Source organism: Macrobrachium nipponense, chromosome 39 (assembly GCF_015104395.2).
Source record: "Macrobrachium nipponense isolate FS-2020 chromosome 39, ASM1510439v2, whole genome shotgun sequence".
In the NCBI taxonomy this organism is placed as follows: domain Eukaryota; kingdom Metazoa; phylum Arthropoda; class Malacostraca; order Decapoda; family Palaemonidae; genus Macrobrachium; species Macrobrachium nipponense.
In genome coordinates this window covers 3,170,702-3,190,482 of record NC_061099.1, presented here as the reverse complement: position 1 = coordinate 3,190,482, position 19,781 = coordinate 3,170,702, and the positions used below count along the sequence as shown (strand labels likewise).

Genomic DNA, 19,781 nt, shown 5'->3' with positions numbered 1-19,781 from the left:
GGTGAAGTGTGCGGGGCCTTGAGTGGGTCTCTCGGCAGCAACCAAGACGCTCCAGGGAGGGCTTCAAACAACGCTCAACCCTTCTGTAGGAATACTTCATAAGATATATTTCATTTTCAGACTGCAAGTAATACAATAGTTGCTTACTTGTGAGAATATTTGACTTTATATCTTAGGTGAAGATAAAAAAAAGTTACATTTGAAAGTGTTCAATAATTCATGAAAAGGATTATATTGTATGATAGAAATGTATACAAACTAATGTATTGTGTTAATATTATTAAACTATTTATACAATGCATGACTGTCTTATATCCCTTACTAATGATCTCAGAAAAAATGCTTCCAAGAGCCTTACTTGCTTTCGACTAATTTGATAATGCTTCTATAACTAACAATTGTTTATCTGTTGCGTACACCTGTAGATATAACACAGTAGTCTGTAAATAACAGTATGAGCTTTGATGTTTCTTGTGTTAAAGAAATACTGACAAAAAAAAAAAAATTCCCAAATTACAGACTAATTTTTCAATACTTTTCCAAATTTTTGGTAATGATATTGCCATACATATACAAAATAGTTAATTTCTTAACTAAACTCTAAGCACCAAGTACTGCATTTCAGTAGATATGAAAACTGCATTTGTCTTTTAACTTGTACTGATAAGGTCTACTTGACTGAGTTTTGTAGACAATAGGAAAAATGAAGTTTGTCTTTTGGCCTCAATGAGATTTAGTTGGCTCCTTAGGTTGCACGTCCTTCCTGGCCCCTAGTACTTTTGCTATAAATACTATACACTGATCTGTCTTTTCATCCATTTTCTTTGTTTCTCATTCAGGTATCTAATTTCTTTCAATTGAACTATACTCCAAGTTTCACTTCTCAACGAAATACAAATCATCTGGGAAAGCCACAAATAAGACGTCCGTTTGAACTGTTTTACAGACAGTATCTCAGTGGCTCAACCTTTTTATTACCATGTCCCCTCTAAGAGTTGGTAATTTCCTTCACGCCCCCTTGCATCTTTCTTTGAGTAACATCCCCCCACCCCCCAGATTTAAAGAAAAATAAAAGCAACGCGAAGGGGTTTCAAGGGATAGGGAGGGAGGTAAATAATTACAAAACATGGTTTGCCCAGTGTCTAGCTAGAGTAGTAAGCTATTGGAAAGTAATATTAGAAGGCGATATTTATGCATTTTTATCATAGACTTCTGAATATTAGTTCCTCACTCTTGTTAAGAGATAAATATAATTAGAGAATTTTTAAATTTTCCCTGGGACTCACGCCTCCCCTGGAAATTGCTGACGGCCCCTTAGTGGGGTGCACCCCCCCACAAGGTTAAGAACCACTGGTCTGTCTTTTGAAGTTCTAGACAAGCTACTCTGATACAATAAAGGCTGACATGTAACTAAATTGAAGTCTAAATGTTCACTGAATGGCTGTTCCAATGAAGATGAGAATATGAAGTACATACATGATATTATAACAAATTTATTCGTTAAAGGAACTAACAGGGAGATTACAAGTACAAAAGAAAAGTTACAGATTGCAAAACTTTCCAGATAATTTTCTTGCACTGTACCATTTAAAACCAGAGGTTAAAATCTCACTCTAACAACTGCTTAAATCAAAGAAAAATTCAGAACTGATAAATAGGGAGCCATGCCAATTCTAAAGACAACTAGCCTTCCACTTGAGACAAGGATGTTCTAGAAAGTGAAAAAGTTATGACTGAATTCCCATAGTAACTATAGGTAGAAGGAAGGACAATAAGTAGAGCAAAATACTCCAGCAAACTGAAACTAGCAAACTTGTGCTGATGTTGCCCGATGGTGGCAAGCTTTCTTATTCCCTAAAATTTTACTTTAGCATTTCATTAAAACTTTACAATCAAAATCAGCTGCTTGGTGGCTGATTTGCTGCTTCTAAAGTGAAAAGTATTGGATTATTAACTATAGAAAATACACAACTAAGGAAAATAATCATCTTAGCCAGGTTGCTTACCGAAACAGTGTTACAAAAATTTAAAAAAATAAGATTGACAGTTTATTTTTAAAAATTATTATTATTATTATTATTATTATTATTATTATATTTCCTTATATTTGTACTCTATATGACTGAATCTTTATGCGTATACTACACAAGTAACATTCCTATTGGTGCACAGTACGATAGAAAAGAAAGAAAAAAAAAGAGAACAACTAAAATTTTAAAAAATTTTGCTTGACAAATTGCATATAAACTGTATTATGAGAGGAATACTAAAAGGATCTTAAGAGATGAACGAAATGCTAATCTGATCAACAATGGCTTATAAAGTTTATATAAAAGTGAAGCGAGAAAATTAGTGTCATGAAATGGAACATCTAATGAGGTAAAATTCTGTCTACAAATCATATGATCCATGAAGACTAGTCATCAGCACTTTAGACCTCCAAAACCTAAAGAAAGAAAAAATATTGCTGACCTGTATTCCAGCAATGTCCGAGATTAATTTTGCATTCATCTTTCCTTCCAGCCTCCATACATTTAGTGATTCTTTTTTTACATGACCTGAAGGAAAAGAAAAACAAATAGGAAATATGAATACAATATGATTTTTTGTGTCCAACCTCATTTTATAAAATTAGGTCGATATAATTCCTACAGGAATTTTCCACTCTGAAATTAAAGAGAACCTGTTTAACCATAACTGACATGAGAAGACCTCATACTATTCAAGTCTTCTAAGGCGGCATTTTAATTTCTCATGAGGAGATTGCTGCATTATTGCAAATAGAATCTATCAAGAACTGAGAAAGACTTTTATTACAATATTCATTAAATACTATGATCCATAAATCTAAACCACCATTTTAGTTATGTTACACTGTTTGGCAATGTTATCGGCTACACAGACTCAACAATAGATGAAAGAAAAGTCTCTTCTCCGGTGAGTGCACCCCGGCAAAGTTAGTCCTCTTACTCCAAACATGGAGATGGACACTACTACATATATAAAATAAGAGGTCTTCACTTATGGAAAAGGAAAAAGTATTTAGTTCTTACTTAGCTTCTGCCGTCACTATCAGGAACTGTGAGGGGCTTAGCCTTCTGAGACTGTATGGATGGGAGGAATTTTTACTATTCAGCTTTGCCCACAGTAAAAAAAAACTGTTCTATGGCAATCTGTTTGCTGAAATGCAAAAGTCAAAATCAATAAAGTAAATATGATTGTGGAGATTTTTTCCATGAAGCCTTAAAAGACCAGTTCCTTCAAATCTAGTGAAAATGCTGCAGGTCAGAGTGGAATTTTCTTCTAATGGAAGGGAGAATATAGTCTGAGAACACGAATATTATACATGCCTGCAGTAGCTATCACCATCTGCCCATTGTTATTCAATTTAATGACAAATAATCCAGGGATAAATCAAGTTGAAAAAAAAGATGGAGGGTCAAATTTGCCTAAGTGTACCTACAAGCAAGGAATCTCGGGTACATACTATGTCTGTTTGGTCACCACATGGTATACGGAAAGAAGCAACAGAGATGACCTAACTGCTACAAACAGCACCACAAAACAATTTACAAGAGGAAAGAATCAAAATCCATATTTAGAATACCTATATCTTTTGGTTACAGGTTTGAAAGATCTGAGGTATATGTTTTTCTATGCAAACTCTTCTGTTCACTTTAGACTGGCAATATTTCCAATGAAATTATACTTTAATAATCCCCTTCAAAATCTAACTAAAAGCCAAGGCCTTTATCTGGTAATTTAAGAAATCCAGAATAATAGCATCAATTCTCACAACTAACGTATGACTAACAATAATACCAAACTCGTTTTGAAGTGTGATAAAATGAACTACAAAAAATTCACAAATAAAATGTGACTTAAAAATCTGACAGTCTTATTTGCAAATTTAAGCAATGAACTTCTATTAAATAATTTATCTCGGTTACTATAACACCACTGCATATAAAGTTAACTTACCCAAAAGTCCCAACACCCTTATTGAATATATAGAAAATTATTTAATATACCTCTTCTACTTTTGCAGAGAAACAACCTGAAACAGTATGCACAACTACTACAACCCTAGTAACACCAATCAAAATCAAGGTACATGGAGGTTTTGAACCTAGAAGTGGTGGTTTCCCTACCTCCAGTAGAGAATTGTTCAGAGACGTTGGTACAAACACTCCAAATGGTTGCTACATAATCACAAAAGAGATGAAAGAAGTAAAAAAGACCAGTCCTCATAGTCATGGGCATCCTCACTCAGGAAAGCCTACACACATCAGTAATGGACAAACCAAACATACTGTGACCCACATAGTTCAAACAACAATTCGCCCAGCATCAATGAATGGGGATCCATCACATTTACATCAACCTAGACCTTCGCCCAGGGAGGGGGCAGTCGGCACAGGAAGGACCCAACGGCTTCATGGCGGAACAGTCAAAAGCTCTCCATGGCCAGGCTTCCCTTACACAGAAGAAGGGTCATCCCAAATAGCACATGACATGGAGGGCATTCTTCCAGGTGGCATGACCATAGACAGTCTCCTGCAACAACTGCGAGCACTCTCTTAAGGTTCAAAATATGGTAAGTAATCTGGTTCAGTATGTATTTTGTTGCACAGCAGGACCCAGAAAAAGCAAGAAAATAAGTCAACATCATTACCTCTCATGCCGAGTGACACAAAGATCTCTGAAATTCAGCTACTCATAACAAAAACAGTAGGTACATGTAAATAAACAGTGATAAAATGATACCTACTAAAATCATGCTATGTACCTCATCGTTTCCCATGGCAAGATTTTGAACACGTGAATGTTTCATTTAAGAAAAGTTAAAATTTCCTTAGTAACATACATTTAACTCTTTAATTACTCCAGTTTTATGACAACGATGAAACTATAAACGGCATTTAACACTTACTTTATCAATAAAAATATAAAAATTCTTTCAGCATAAAAATTTTCATTAAAATAGCCAAATACTCTCTAACAAATGTACGTGTACATGTGAACAGCTGCAAACCTTCAAAGAGGCCTGTTCCTATCCTAGAAAGCTGGTCGTCTTCCTGTCAAACTTTGCAATTTTCTCAAGTTACAAAGAAAAGAAACAATTCTCATCTTATTTTCTTTTTTCAGGATTGTTAGGTCGAACGAAAACAAGCAGTGCTCTTCGCTATAAATGTGCATTCATGCATTTTCCACAAATTACCTGCCACGCTAATGTTACGTAAACAGGCTTAAGCAGCTGTCTTCCATATAGCCTACGATGCCAAAAAGTGCACCTTCATTCCTGTTAAGCTCATCAGTTGCAATATAAAATGATGTTGAAAATCTGTTTACTCATCCATTTTCAGCTGCCATGTAATGCAATGATAAGAATGAATTTGAAAATAATATACAGTACTGTATACAAGTGTAATATACAATAAGCCATAAGGTGTACTTAAAATACTGCATGCTAAGTTCCAAAATTAATGATCAAAATGAATTCCATACTTTTAATGCTGCTAGCCAAATAACCTTCTTGAACTGGGCATTTGAAAGTGTATGCACCGTGAACATGCTAAGCTATCTAGTCTCATAGCCATCAGATGGTTCAAATTTCTTCTTTACTACTTTAATTCTGCTCTACACTCCGATGTATATAAATGTGTGCTCTTTCTGTTTTCTAACTTTCTAAAAAACGTCTAAAATGTATACACTGTTGGAAGTATTGTGATAGACTCTTCAAATACTGTTCTATATATGCAATTTTGTTTACTTCCTGGTCTTTCAGTTACATCTTTAAGACAAATATATTATGTACATGGGTACCATGCTCAATAAAGTATATTACAAAAATTTATTTGTTGTTTCAATGGATTAAGGGTTCATTTCACCCTCGAGCAGTATTCTAATCTAGAGGCAAAGGATCCAGATAAATCTATGAAAAACAGAAGCAACAAGGACAGCGTATGTATACAAGAGGATAGAATAACAATAACGATGAAAGGATTGATGCAAAATCTTCAAAAAGAAGCAAATCGAACACTGGGTAGACAGCAGGGCCAGGGCTAGGAATTGTGGGGCCCATTTAGAAAAGTATAGAAATTATTTGCCAAGTGAAAAATATCGGTTAATATAGTATGCGTAATGTGAGGAACAATACTTTCTCATTTTTCATTTCATGTTTTTGGTCGCGGTTTATTTCTCTTACAATACGGAAAAGGCTTCAAATGGTACCTAACTCTGGTGTCGGGCGCCGTTAAGGTGCGAGACCCCAATTGATCAAATTGATCAAATTGGTCAAATAGGTAGGCTTAAAAACCCCGCCCTGGTAGACAGAACAAAACTTTGGAATCAGATATACTGTAATGTAGTCTGAAAATAAGTAAGATTACAGTATATAATAGCAAAAGCTGCATTTCTTTATGTGCATGAATCAAGCTATGAAGACAAAGTTATATCTAAGAATATATAAGAGAAATTACATTACATAGTTCCTTATGTAGATAAGAAAAGTATGTTGGAGAGGTGGAGATGGCTTGGGCATGTCCTCTTCCTCTGCACCGAGGAGAGAATGTGTGATAGCGTGAACTGGACTCCTGTGGACACTAGAAGTATTGAAAGACCAAGACCTACTTGGATGAGAACTATAAGGCAGGAAGTTGGAGACATAAGTGAAAGCACAGGAATAAAACGAGTGGTAAAATTATGCAGAAGCCATTTATTTTATGCAGCACTAGAGGTGGTGGTCTTGGTGATGATGATGATGATGATGACTTAAATACATATATATTTACATGAACAAAGTTACAGCCACGAAGGAAAGAGTGAAATGATGGGATACTAAGTACCTGCGTCTTATTAATAAGACATGGTCACATAGTTACACACACAAATGTGAAATTTAGGCTATAAAAGCAAAGCACTGGAGCCCTTTCAGGCATTCACTGCTGGAGTGGTTGGACAGGAAGATACAGAGATCCAGAAAATAAATGAGACAAAGTATACACAGATCTCAAGGTGAAAATCGAAGAAAAATCCACAGCTGGAGTTAGAAATAATAGTTAGACGGGATGGACAGCATGATGGAAGAATGGAAGTAAGAATGGAGGTAAAGTAAAAGGTTGAAATGTGAGTGCGGCGAAAGCTGAAGGGACGCAGAAAAAAAAAACTTTATTAATGCCTACAGTGGCCAGCCTGAGGTGCACCGTGAGTGTAGGTGTGTGTGCGTGCATGCCTGTGTACACACTGGTCTGTGCGCAAAAGCAGCAACTTGTTAAAAATTAATATAAATATACGTAACAAGTTCTTATCAGCCTCTGTTTAGTAAATGTCACCCTTTCTTTAGGTTTTAAATCTTAACAGTTATGTAGTGCAGGTCGCTTGGCTGCAAATGCTATCAACGGGTAACCTTCAGTAACATACAAAAACTTTTACATTCATTCAGTATCAAGGGCGGTAAAACAAAACTATTCAGCAACGTTAACTGACACAGAAACAAAAGCCTTCATGACTGACTTCAGGTTCAACCGCGTGGAAATGAACGGACGATGGGTATAACCAATAATCAGAACGCATAAGTGTTTCAGGGCCTTTACCAATCTCATAAAAAAAATCTTCAAGTGCAGCCAAAAATACGAAAAAATTGAATTCAATACTATATAATTTTGCATTGTGAACGTGCTCTGAACGAATGGTCTAGGTGATTCTTCCAATAATGTTTCCTATTTCTGTTAACTCCAAGTGAGAAGGGAGTTACATCACCCGACGTACTCGCTGTACTAATCTACAAGACAACCGGGGAGGGTTCAAAAGTGACGACGACGCGGCTCATGTTGACAGCAAACAAGGATTGAAAGATTAATAATCCCCTCATTAAAACTAGTACGAAAACAACTGATTCTGATAACATTAATTATTATGGGAAAGGCAAATACTATAGGCTCTATTACTCGGAAAACATTTCAGTTGTAAAAGTCTCGGGTGTGCAAAATGTATGACAACTGAAGAAGTTACAATCTAACTTACTATATTTGAAACATATCGTATCGCATAAAAGTAAGACCAGAAACACTCGAAATAAAAGTTAGGGTTGTTTAGATAATTTTAAACTTGGAAAAATTGCCAAACAAAGTAGCCACAGCACCAATAACTCGGTGCTACATTCCTTAGTTTGCCAAAGTACAATCAGCTACAAATGTGAACCTATTACCTTATCGTAAATATAACAAAGAATAAGTAACACACTCAAGGATTTAATACTCATCTCCCAAGTCCATGTACTTGACCACTAAATCATGAACGAACTGATTTCTATCTTATTCCAGATACAGTATAACTGGAAATACAGACACGAAAGTAAAAATACCTCGCAGACCCGGTGTGTGTGTGTGTGTGTGTGTGTGTGTGTGTGAGAGAGAGAGAGAGAGAGAGAGAGAGACTCAGTCAAGCACTTTCATGTTTGGTATCTCGCAGACGCTTGCAAACCGGGAGAATTCGAGCCAATCCGACGAACCCACCCATTGGTCCGGTTCTCTTCGTCAAAAAACCTAACCAGCAAACTCTCCCATTCGACGGCCGGGAGTTGGGCAGGTAGCACGCAGTCACTTTCTTTGCACCGTCTTTGAAAGCCGATAGATGGCACTAGTAGTAGTTCGGTTACAGACGAAATATTATTGAGACTTGCGTGTGCGCCTTCTTTCGATTGTTAATCTTTATTTACGCATGACTAAAAGGTGTTTTAGCAACAATTTTACGACAAAAGTGGAGTTTCGTCTCATCCTGAAGAGATTGAGGTTTTAAAATGAAATTTTAAGTGGATTACACATTGAAGTGAAATAACTTGACTTTTTAAAGTGTTGAAATCTACAAAACAACAGGATGCTTTTCTAAGGTAAGATTTGCATAGCATTTTTATATTTATTGCAAATAATTGAAATATAACTTTTTCTCAACTGCTTAAAATAATCAACCACCATATACTAATTGCAAGGGTTTAGCTATATAGACAATAAGAATAATATATATAATATCTATAATCTTAATATATTAATATATATACTATATATATATATCTATATATATATATATATATATATATCTAGTAATCTAATATCTAATAATTATGAAACAATACATTGTAAGATACAAAACTAGCATCCTATTTATGTATATTAAATCATCTCACGCCATTTATATAGAAAAAGCCCACTTTCTTCAGTTACGTATGAAAAGACAAGACAAACATATTAGTTTCTGTATTTCCCTCTCTCTCCTCTTACTTCTTCCAAATGAAAAACATATAAATTTTAACTTTAATTTCTGTGTGCTTGTTTCATATGAATAGTTTTCATCTTCTGAGTAATAATAATATAAATAAATAATAATAATTCATCTGCTGTATGAAGAACGAACAAATAGACAAAGAACTATAATAAATAACAACAAAACCGTAGAGAAGTAGAAACTCATTATGTAATTGACTGCAAGAAAGCTAGCCCTTGCAACTAAACATCAAACGCTCTGACGATGCCAAATTTGCTATCACCTGGTAGAATCTCACCCTCAGGAACACCTCGATATCTGACCCTGCCTATATTCCTGCACCCCCACCCACCCCCTCCCAATCCCAGGGCCTCGAGAATCGACGGATTCTCTTATCACGATGAACTCTTGCTTTCGTGACAAAATAACAGTTGCTTTCCCTTCGGTGGACCTGGAGTTTTGGGAGGAAGTGGGAAGAAGTATTCACTTCTTGTGAAAGCGATTGTTGTGGTTATCCGTTATCGTCACAGCACACGTTATGGCAGGGTTTCTGTTTCTTGAGAGTTTTAGACGTAAAAGTGACCCTTAGTACATTTCATGCTAAATTTATGAAAATAGTGATAACAGAAACTAATTATTGGATAACTGTCATACGTTCAGCACTTAACGGGAATAAGAATGTAACAGCTGATAAACAAAACTGATATTCTTGATATTATATATATATATATATATATATAGCTAGTGATAGTATATATATATATATATACTATTGTATTATTATATATATATTATATATAATAGTTATATAATATATTAATATAAGTATACATATATATATATATAATATATATATATATATATATATATACACATACATATCATATTTATACATATATATATATATATTATATATATATATATATACTATATATATAATAAATATTATATATATATATATATATATATATAATATATATATATATATATATATATATATATGATATATATAATATATATATATATATATATATATATATATATATATATATAATATATAATATATATATATATATATATATAATATATATATATATATTATATATATATATATATATATATAATATATATATAATAATATATAATACTATAATATATTATATATATTAAAATGCGTTTACGGTTTCTTACTGTTTCTGACGTTTCTCAAATAATTTCATACGATCCAAGAGAGGCAATTCCAGATAATACATCTTAACATTTCCAAATAATATACACGAAACCTACAGGAATGCAACCAAGTAAGTATTGATAGTATTTCGATCTAACACTTAATCCTTGGATAATAACGGTATAGTACTGGGTTCCACACCATATCTGTAACGACAAAGCAGAAAAGAACCCCCGCCCCCCCAAAGCCTTAATTTTTAAAATCAGTTTTCCTAAATCCTAAATAACTACTTTCATAACGTAAAATCTAAATTTCCAAAATTATTTCATAATAACACAATGCTAATAGGGAACTGTGACACTAAATATCGTTCGAATCCTAATTTTGCATTTCAACATAAACAAATTTACCCAAGTCAAGTACGTATTTAGGATGAACGGCAACTGTCATATGGGTTAAACCACATAATAAAATTTATTTGTAAATTATCCAAAAATAAAATGTCAAAATTAAATTTGCTAAAGAAATTACCTGTAAGTAAAAAAACAGGCAGCAAAAATGGGTTATTTAATAAATCAATGTAAAAACTTGAACTGCTATAAAAGAAACATTAAAAATCATATAAAGAATACTAAAAAGCTCTTTTTTTATATACCTTTTCTTCCCAAAACTTATTGGCTACTTTTCCAGGGAGGAACTGGACGAAACTCAAGCCGACCTCTCCCTCTCCGTTATTGAAACCCGATATTGGAATTGTGCACAAAGTCACTATTGAATTACATCTCTGGTCTCAAAAATGATGCATCGTTCCATTCAAGATGTCCCAATTTACCATTTCCATTAAGTTACTCGATCTCTATGACCCATTTTCATATCACGCGGCACATAATGTATAGATAAGACCTATTAGCACTCACTTTATCTATAAAAATATATATCATTTTATAACATCAAACCATACAAACAAAACTATTTTTTTTTTTTGCGATACATTTCCTTAACAAACTTCAAGGTGAATACAGTAGATTTTGGAAACCCAGAAAACGGATCTCCTTGTCTTTGTTTAATCACTAAACGGATTCGATGAGGGTGATTTACTAACAGTTAAATTGATTCTTTTCCGGCTCGGTGGGCATGGTTCAAATAAGGGGGTTTCCGTTTTCAACTGAGGGTCGATTACCCTGCGGGGGTTTTAATATTTTTTCTTTTTTGTTTTTTGTTAATAAAGAACCCGCAGCTAACAAAAAATACAACTACTTAATATAATTATGACAATTTACATATCCTATAACTTATATATCCAATAATTTACATATCCTATCATTTACATATTCTATATTTATTTATATCCTATAATTAATATATCCTATAATTTACATATCCTATAACATTATCAGTGCTGGAAGCTGTTTGCTTCCAGTCTTGTTATTAATCATATTCCAGTTATTCTTAGTAAAAACTCTCTTCCTTTCACTAACCTTTAACTATTTAAAGTCATACTTACATACCTCAAATTAATGCATTAAAATGTTCAAGAGCTAAGCGTTCAGGCAACGCAAACCTCCGACAAGGGCAAGCATTCAACCAACACTCAACAAACCCCATCCCCCAACCATCGCAAAAGGTCCTTCAACCACACTCAGATTCCTCCCAAAATCTCATCACTAGCTGCCAGCTACAAGGCCTACCACTGGAGGCATTCAGGTTTAAATCGGGACATAACTTTTTGACTTGTGCAGCCAATAAACAGATAGACAGACAAATAATTAAAAAGGCCCAAAATCATAGCATCCTTTGTGGAGCTGACAAGGGGTGAGTGAAGGGGTGTGTGGAAAATATGAAGCACTGGATATATAAAATGCTTGGAACGACTGGTTTCATCGTTAGTGTCATCTAAAATGGCATACTTTAGACATGAGACCTTAAAATTCCAGTAAAAAAAAATTCGGATTCATATTTTCATTTATAACTGTAAACGCAAATTACATTAGTTTTAACAAAAAGGCAACTTCAATGTACAACAATTTAGAAAATCCAAAGAATTTAATTTCATCTAGCAACATGTCCAAATCTTTTACACTGAACTACTTCGTAGCCCTAATTCATTATGGAAATATCATCAGTAGTATCATTACAACAACACAAGCAGCCCCCCAAAACAAATGAATAATTTTTAAAGCAAACTAAAGCGTGTTTCCTTTACTACCATCCAACTAGACACAGGACGCTGCAATTTTACTTTCACACACGAAAGAACTACTGTCAGGACTGGAATGTCAAGACTGGAACATTATTAGATCCTACTGATGGGGCGGTGAAGAATATGACATCTTGGCAGTGTTTGCGCTTGTGTGTATGTGACTACATATTGGGTGAAAGTGTCCTGTGCGAAGGTTTCATCCTTGATTCAGTATAAAAAGTTATTTTTATGACAGTAAATAAGGTAGGTCTCTCTCTCTCTCTCTCTCTCTCTCTCTCTCTCTCTCTCTCTCAATTGGTAATAAAACTCCTAGCTGGCGAACCAAAACTATCTTGTCAAACGTTCCAAGAAAAGTGGAAGAGTCGACCATGAGGTCAACTTGGACTGGCCTCCTCTCTCTCTCTCTCTCTCTCTCTCTCTCTCTCTCTCTCTCTCTCTCTCTCTTGCACAGGGTACGAGCAAGCAGATAATATTCCCCTTCGTGGATACAGCAAGGTCCAAACTGCTATATGAGAGGCCATTTACCCCTGTCTATGAGACAAAAGTGAAGATAGTAATATTAGAGAAGAACTTGAGATGACGAAGCACAAGGACAAAGAAAAATGTTACACAAATTATCATTGGTTGAGCGAAAATGAGCAATTAATTCAAGGGTGAAACTGTAAGAACACCAAAAAGGTAATTCAGACAAATGTTTACGATGCTAAAATATTGGCAAAATTCTTAGTTAAATTTCTCTGACCGTCTTGTACTTGGGAATTAACTCTCCAATAATCTTAAAACAACAAATTCAATATATCGCCAGATTTGAAACTTTCGTTCCTTCAACGTGAAAAAACAACACCTACACAACAAAGGAACGACAGACGCAAATTATCCACGAGATTATTCAAGTCAGGTTTATAAATCATCCAGGTAAGATTAACAAAGAAAGGAGAAAAAAAAAAACTTTCACAGGCTAACATCAGAGAGAACACCGAAGTTCTTGGACGTTATATCTCGCAGACATTTTTCCAAAGAAAACAAGAAAAATAAATAACTATCTACATCAATTTCCATTGAATGTAAGTCATTTCTCGACACGGCTTTCTTTTCGGTTACGTTACTCTGAGAATATATATATATATACTATATATATAATATATATAATATATATAATACATATAGTCATATATACATATATTATATACATATATATTGACATAATATATATACATATAGTTATACATTATATATATTATTATATATACATATATATATACATATATATATTATATATATATATATATATATGAATATATATATATATATATATATATATATATATATATATATATATATATATATTATATACTACACACATATATACTTCGTTCGCATTTGCAGCTTTCATGTTTTATGACATCACCTCGTTGAGAGTAAAATAATGGATAATGCTATGCTGAATTAAAACTAACAAATTAATTAATTAATTCATCGCGAACATATTTCAGCACAATGTAATCAATTCCACACTGAACAGGTGTGTTTTATTGCGCACACCAGACTGTTTGATATGCGCGCATCAGAGATATTACATCACACGAGCAAACGGCGTCTGTCAACACATTAAACAGTTACGATAATAAATTGTTTACCTTCAAAGTAAACAATAAACATTTAGGGAGATGGGAAGGGGGGGGGGGATGTTTTCAACAAGTGAACGGGATCCCTCATTCGCATAATCTATAACAGAGTTGCGTTCTATTTGCCTTTTTTTTCACCCTCGCTTGAAAGAATATTTACAGTCAATTGTTTTACGCCTCAGAAGCGTCTTACGGTAACAACATATCCCCTTCATCGTTTACATAAGAGTCTGAAGACAGCCAGCCAGGCGTACAGAGCTACGCTATACGGTACTGACACACGCACTCATCAACAGGTACTGACGAATTCGCCCAACAATTTTTAAAAGCTACTGTATGAAGTTTTTGCTTGACAAAGAGTTCGTAAATACACAGATAACTGTCTACATTACTTTTTTCATGCTCCGATTTCCGGTTTTTTACGTTTACGAGGTTACTTTACAAATAACAGACTATTATCAAACACTTACAATGGTCAAACAACCCAACAATAATTCCAAGCTAACGTAAACAACTTAGATACGGTCGCGTCTAAATAAGTTATTCACAGAGATTCAGAGCACGGAAGCTTAAGGGTCTTTTTTTTTTATTAAGTAAAAAGCTACATCATGCTACCAGTACTCCTACGAACATTCCCTTACGTTCCCGTATCACGCCGGAATCTCATTCACTTGAAAGCGCATATATGTGCCTAAACCTTCATCATCTCCGTTATCTCATCGTAACTCGACCAAACCTTTCCAAACTACTATAAAAGAACATGCGCAAAAAGTCACGGTTGCTATTGTGAAATTATGATAAAAAAAATTTGCTTTCAAGTACGGCTGAAGCCGCCTACCGTTCACCCCAGAAATCATGACCATTTGAGTAAACACGATTTCAGTCAGAAAATTTAGACGGGCGAAACTTACTTTCAGTTTGTTCGACAATGGGAAACGACACGACTTTCCTTCGGGAACATTTCTTCCGTGGTCGGTTACATAGTATTCATAAAGGGAGATGATTTACGGGAATGGCAATTCCGGAAAACGAACGAATGAGGATTGCAAACTCAACTCTGTTCCCGAAAGAATCCGAGGCAAAATCATCATCCTGACTTTTCCGACAAAATAACATTTCCTGGCTCGGCGGAATCACCATAATTTTATTCAGAGGTGTCGGTGCTCTTCAAATGGCTGGCGAGACGACGGCCCAAATTAGTCACTTAGTTCAATTTATCTGAACTCTGATGATGCCTTACGAGGAAGTGGCGCATTACTTTGGAATCGCAACAATGATAAGAGCGAAACAATTGACCTGAGAGAGTATCACTTGGGAAAACTTTCCAAATCGGCTAAAATTTTCATCTTTAAATGACAAAGTGTCGAAAGTTGTTTCGACCTACATACTGTATGTATGTATGTGTACACAACACACAATATATATATATATATATATATATATATATATATATATATATATATATATATATATATATATATATATATATATATATATATATATATATATATATATATATATATATACAAACAAAAACAAAGAAAGTACCAACTTGACAAATCGATATAACATCACCCGCATCTCTCTCTCTCTCTCTCTCTCTCTCTCTCTCTCTCTCTCTCTCGAGCGCACAACATCGTGATGAAGGATGAAGGAACGAGAGAGGTTCTGCTTTAAAAACACGGAGACAAAAAAAAATTATACTTACCGTTTCTACGAAAGAGTGAAGGGTTTCCCTCCGGGGTTGTATAACATTAGCAACCCTCCGGTTTGTACCCGCTGAGAGAGAGAGAGAGAGAGCAGAGAGAGAGAGAGAGAGAGAGAGAGAGAGAGAGAGAGAGAGCGCTACGGCTGGGTACGTAGCAAAAAAGAAGACTACATGCCAAATAAAAAGGAAAAATGACGGTGGAGTCTACCAACCATTTCATTATCGCCAATTCCAGCAAGAGTCTGACTTCCGTAAGCGAATTAAGTCTGTGGATTTTTCTGATTTTCTTATATTTTCTCTGAGGTTTCTCGACAGGAACTGACATGGAATTGACTGGAATGCATAAAAACCTATTTGTTAAACCTAGGTCAAGTATCATGACCTAACAAAACACAAAAATGATTCCATTAAGAAAATGGAAGGACTTTACATTTAACATCAGATACACAAGACTAACAATATTACTTTAAAATTCAATACGTACACAACACTATTTTTTTATTATTTGTGTAATAGTATCAGCTGATAGAATGACTCAAGCTATCCAATCACCGGTTACAAATTTCATTCGCATTTACCTGACCAATGCCACACAGGTAAGATTTACTACTGAATATATGCCAGATTAAAACAAAATTTACATTTCACCGTTAATACAACAAGCAACGATAAACTTAGTTCATTTATTAGCTTAATGATTTATCATGCAAACCAAGAGGTATTTTCGTCAATCTCTTCAGTTCAAATATTGTAAACATAAAAGTACATGAACGTCAAAACTTAAAGAATTATGATACATGTTTGCTGAGAGACAGGTATAACTGTAAAAATTATTTTCTCCGTTTTCAAGTAAAAAAATAAATGGTAAATCTGTCATTAAATAAACAGGTTTATGGGTATGTATGTACACGTGTGTAACAGATGTATGAATATGAGAGAGAGAGAGAGAGAGAGAGAGAGAGAGAGAGAGAGAGAGAAGAGAGAGAGAGAGAGAGGGAAGATATGGGATAGAACTTAGGATGGGAAGAGAGTATTATCAAAGATCCTTAAGTAGTTCAGACTTCGCGCAATTACAAGGCAAATACGAAATGGCTCCAAAGCGATTACTTAACAATTACTTAAAAGCTTACTTGGCGATTACTTGGGCTAATTGCAGGTCATCTCATCGAAATTTTAAAAACATCGATTTCCTCTCTCCCGCCCTCCGTCATTCGTTTTCTAAATGACGGCGAGATTTGAGGGGGTGTTAGTGACTGCTAATGTTGACAATGCTTTCATACACGAGCGTGCGATGACTGACTTTTGACTCTTTAATTGGATGTGCTCTGGTTTCTCTTTGTTAATTTCAGGAGTTACAATTATTCCTCGCAAATTTTCTAAGTCATATCCTTTTAGGTCATCAGTTTAGCTGTGTGTGTGTGTGTGTGTGTGTATGAATACAAACACTGAAGGGTGACATTCATTCAAGAAGAAACATGGGGTAAATACATCATAAGAGGTAAATTCTAGAGAAGCTACCCCAAAGTAACTAAGAAAATTCCTGAATGTCACCGAACTGCACTTGTTTCTGATATAATCTCTTCTTGTTACTGATGTTCACTTTTCAAGCTTAAAGAATAGTTTGATTCTGTCCTTGATAAATTGCTAACGACCTCAGGGCAAAACCAACGTCAACAATTGGGATCACTTACTATTAATAAAGAAAAATTAAGGAATTACAAGCAAAAGAACGTCAAGGTCGATCTTATCTCGAAACGGTGCACAATCAAATCAAAACACTGGATAAAGACCTAAGTTTAAACAACCCCAAGAAAATATTATATTCACCAACAGCTAAGCCACTGAATTCTAATGTTACTTTAATATCCATTATCCATGCGACTCTACGAGTTAAAAAAAAATTTTTTGTTTTACTTCCTTAGGGATAAGGTCTAATTCATTTGCTTTCAACGTTTATTTTCGTCGCCTTCTGCATAAATTATGAACGAAAATGAAACTTGCTTAAGTTCAAAAGTGAACGTTAGGAGCGAAATAAGATTTGGACTGGACGTGACAATATAGTAGGCCGATTGCAAAGAGTAAAGAAACCATTGTGAAACTCTTAATACATTTTCGTCACTCTGTAACAATGACCTACAAAGATGACAACATAATGATATTATAAAAATTGAAGCAGGGGAAAAAAGGCTAAAAGAAATAGCATTGCGTCAGCTCTAGATAACGTGTAATATCCAAATGGGTTTGATGAAGACTTTAAAATACAATAAGACAATGTTAACATACAATGGGATTCTACTATCTCAGCGGGCCATTGTCTCGGCCTTTATAAACCGGTTACGGCTTTGCAAGAGGAAAAATTGGCACCATTAAGAAAAATGGTAACGTGAATGGACACATATATATGTACCACAACCTACGGAATTCAAAATCGTAATGAAATGACGTAACGTTTCTACTTTCAAAAACCAGTAAGGAAACTGTCACACGTACGGGATGGGATTAGGTTTAGTAAGACCACTGGACCGTAAGACCAAGGTCTAGAGGTTAGACAATGGTTTAAGCACTAAGGCTCACAGAAAGCCGTAGAGGAAAATCATCCAGGATGGGTTTAGTTTTTTTATTGTATTTTTTTTTCAGCATTCATGATTCCATCTCAGCATGGCCACCTGTTTTCTAACACTGAGGGTATGAAAGCGGGCGCGTGGGGGGGATGCGGATAGGTCTCCCATGCCTACCCCTAGCCAGGATAAAGGAAGAAAGCTAAACGGAAGGTTGATGACCCCGTCTCACAACACAATTTGTTTTTAAACCTGTTTATGAAACTTGCACGAGACTTGAGGGGTCTAATGCCAGTAGTAATGGGATACAACGAAGCCCACAATTCACAGACATGATTTAAGTGAATTGGGTGAATGATTGAATATAAATTCATAGGACTTTCTACCAGTTGGTCAGGCGGGCAGAATTTGCCAAGCGAACGCTGGGCAATCAAACGATTTCTGTTTAATAAAATATGCTAGAGAGAGAGAGAGAGAGAGAGAGAGAGAGAGAGAGAGAGAGAGAGAGAGTCACTGATGGGATAGTTATTATTCATACTATTTCAAACTTAAATTTCAAATATCTACTCCAGTTAAGTACCACCAAATCTTAAAAATGTATACACCATGGACCAATTTTAATTCTATCTTTCAATTTAAGTACTAATAATAATAATAATAATAATAATAATAATAATAATAATAATAATAATAATAATAATAATAATAATAATAATAATAATAATAATAATAATAGTACGTATCTGTAGGCTTTCAAAACAGCGAACTTTCATTGTACGAACTCGAGGGACCGACACTTTCTAACGCATTTGAAGAGTAGCTTACAACTTGATTGCTACTTTGATTCAAGTGATAGCAAATTACATCTCCAGCTCATTCAACATTTCCTTCGTTGTCTGTTTCTTAAAAGCTTTCGAAAACGCAAGCCCTTGGCCACAAGAATTATAGACCTTGCTTGGACATGGAATTCTGGTAGCGTTGTATATTTAACGTGCTTTTGTTTAGCAAGCAATAAACTGGCGTCCTTGAGGTGCCTGCCCTTTTACGTTTACGGCTGCACGCGCAAGCATGCAAGCAAGGAAACGTTAGCAAGCACTGTAACGGAAACGTTCAGCTGCTTAAACAATAATACGCAGCTGGCTGACTAAGAGTGCAGTCCGTTTTATCGTATATCCGAAAAACGCGAGAACTTTAATGAAAAATATATAAATTGTGCCATCAATTATGGAAGAAGCAAAAAAAGCAATGAGAGTAATAA

At 34.8% G+C, this 19,781-nt stretch overlaps 2 protein-coding genes and 1 long non-coding RNA gene across 18 annotated transcripts in view; 2 read left to right on the top strand and 1 right to left on the bottom strand.

Moving 5' to 3' along the window:
* Nucleotides 1–5,857, top strand: part of LOC135210038 (protein still life, isoform SIF type 1-like) — a 457,406-nt gene extending 451,549 nt beyond the window's left edge. For all 13 annotated transcript variants that reach the window (XM_064242819.1, XM_064242818.1, XM_064242811.1 and 10 more), the window contains 2 exons: nt 4,049–4,597; nt 5,149–5,857. In XM_064242819.1, coding sequence (XP_064098889.1) covers nt 4,049–4,584 — 536 coding nt within the window. In that variant the 3' untranslated portion in view covers nt 4,585–4,597; nt 5,149–5,857. The remainder of the gene's footprint in view (nt 1–4,048; nt 4,598–5,148) is intronic.
* LOC135210044 (uncharacterized) overlaps nt 1–19,781 on the bottom strand; it is a 70,763-nt gene that overhangs the window by 20,203 nt on the left and 30,779 nt on the right. For all 3 annotated transcript variants that reach the window (XR_010313440.1, XR_010313439.1, XR_010313441.1), the window contains exon 3: nt 2,473–2,558. This is a non-coding gene — a long non-coding RNA (uncharacterized LOC135210044). The remainder of the gene's footprint in view (nt 1–2,472; nt 2,559–19,781) is intronic.
* Nucleotides 8,491–19,781, top strand: part of LOC135210040 (uncharacterized) — a 22,343-nt gene continuing 11,052 nt past the window's right edge. For both annotated transcript variants that reach the window (XM_064242823.1, XM_064242824.1), the window contains exon 1: nt 8,491–8,890. The gene's annotated coding sequence lies outside the window, so the exon portion shown is untranslated. The remainder of the gene's footprint in view (nt 8,891–19,781) is intronic.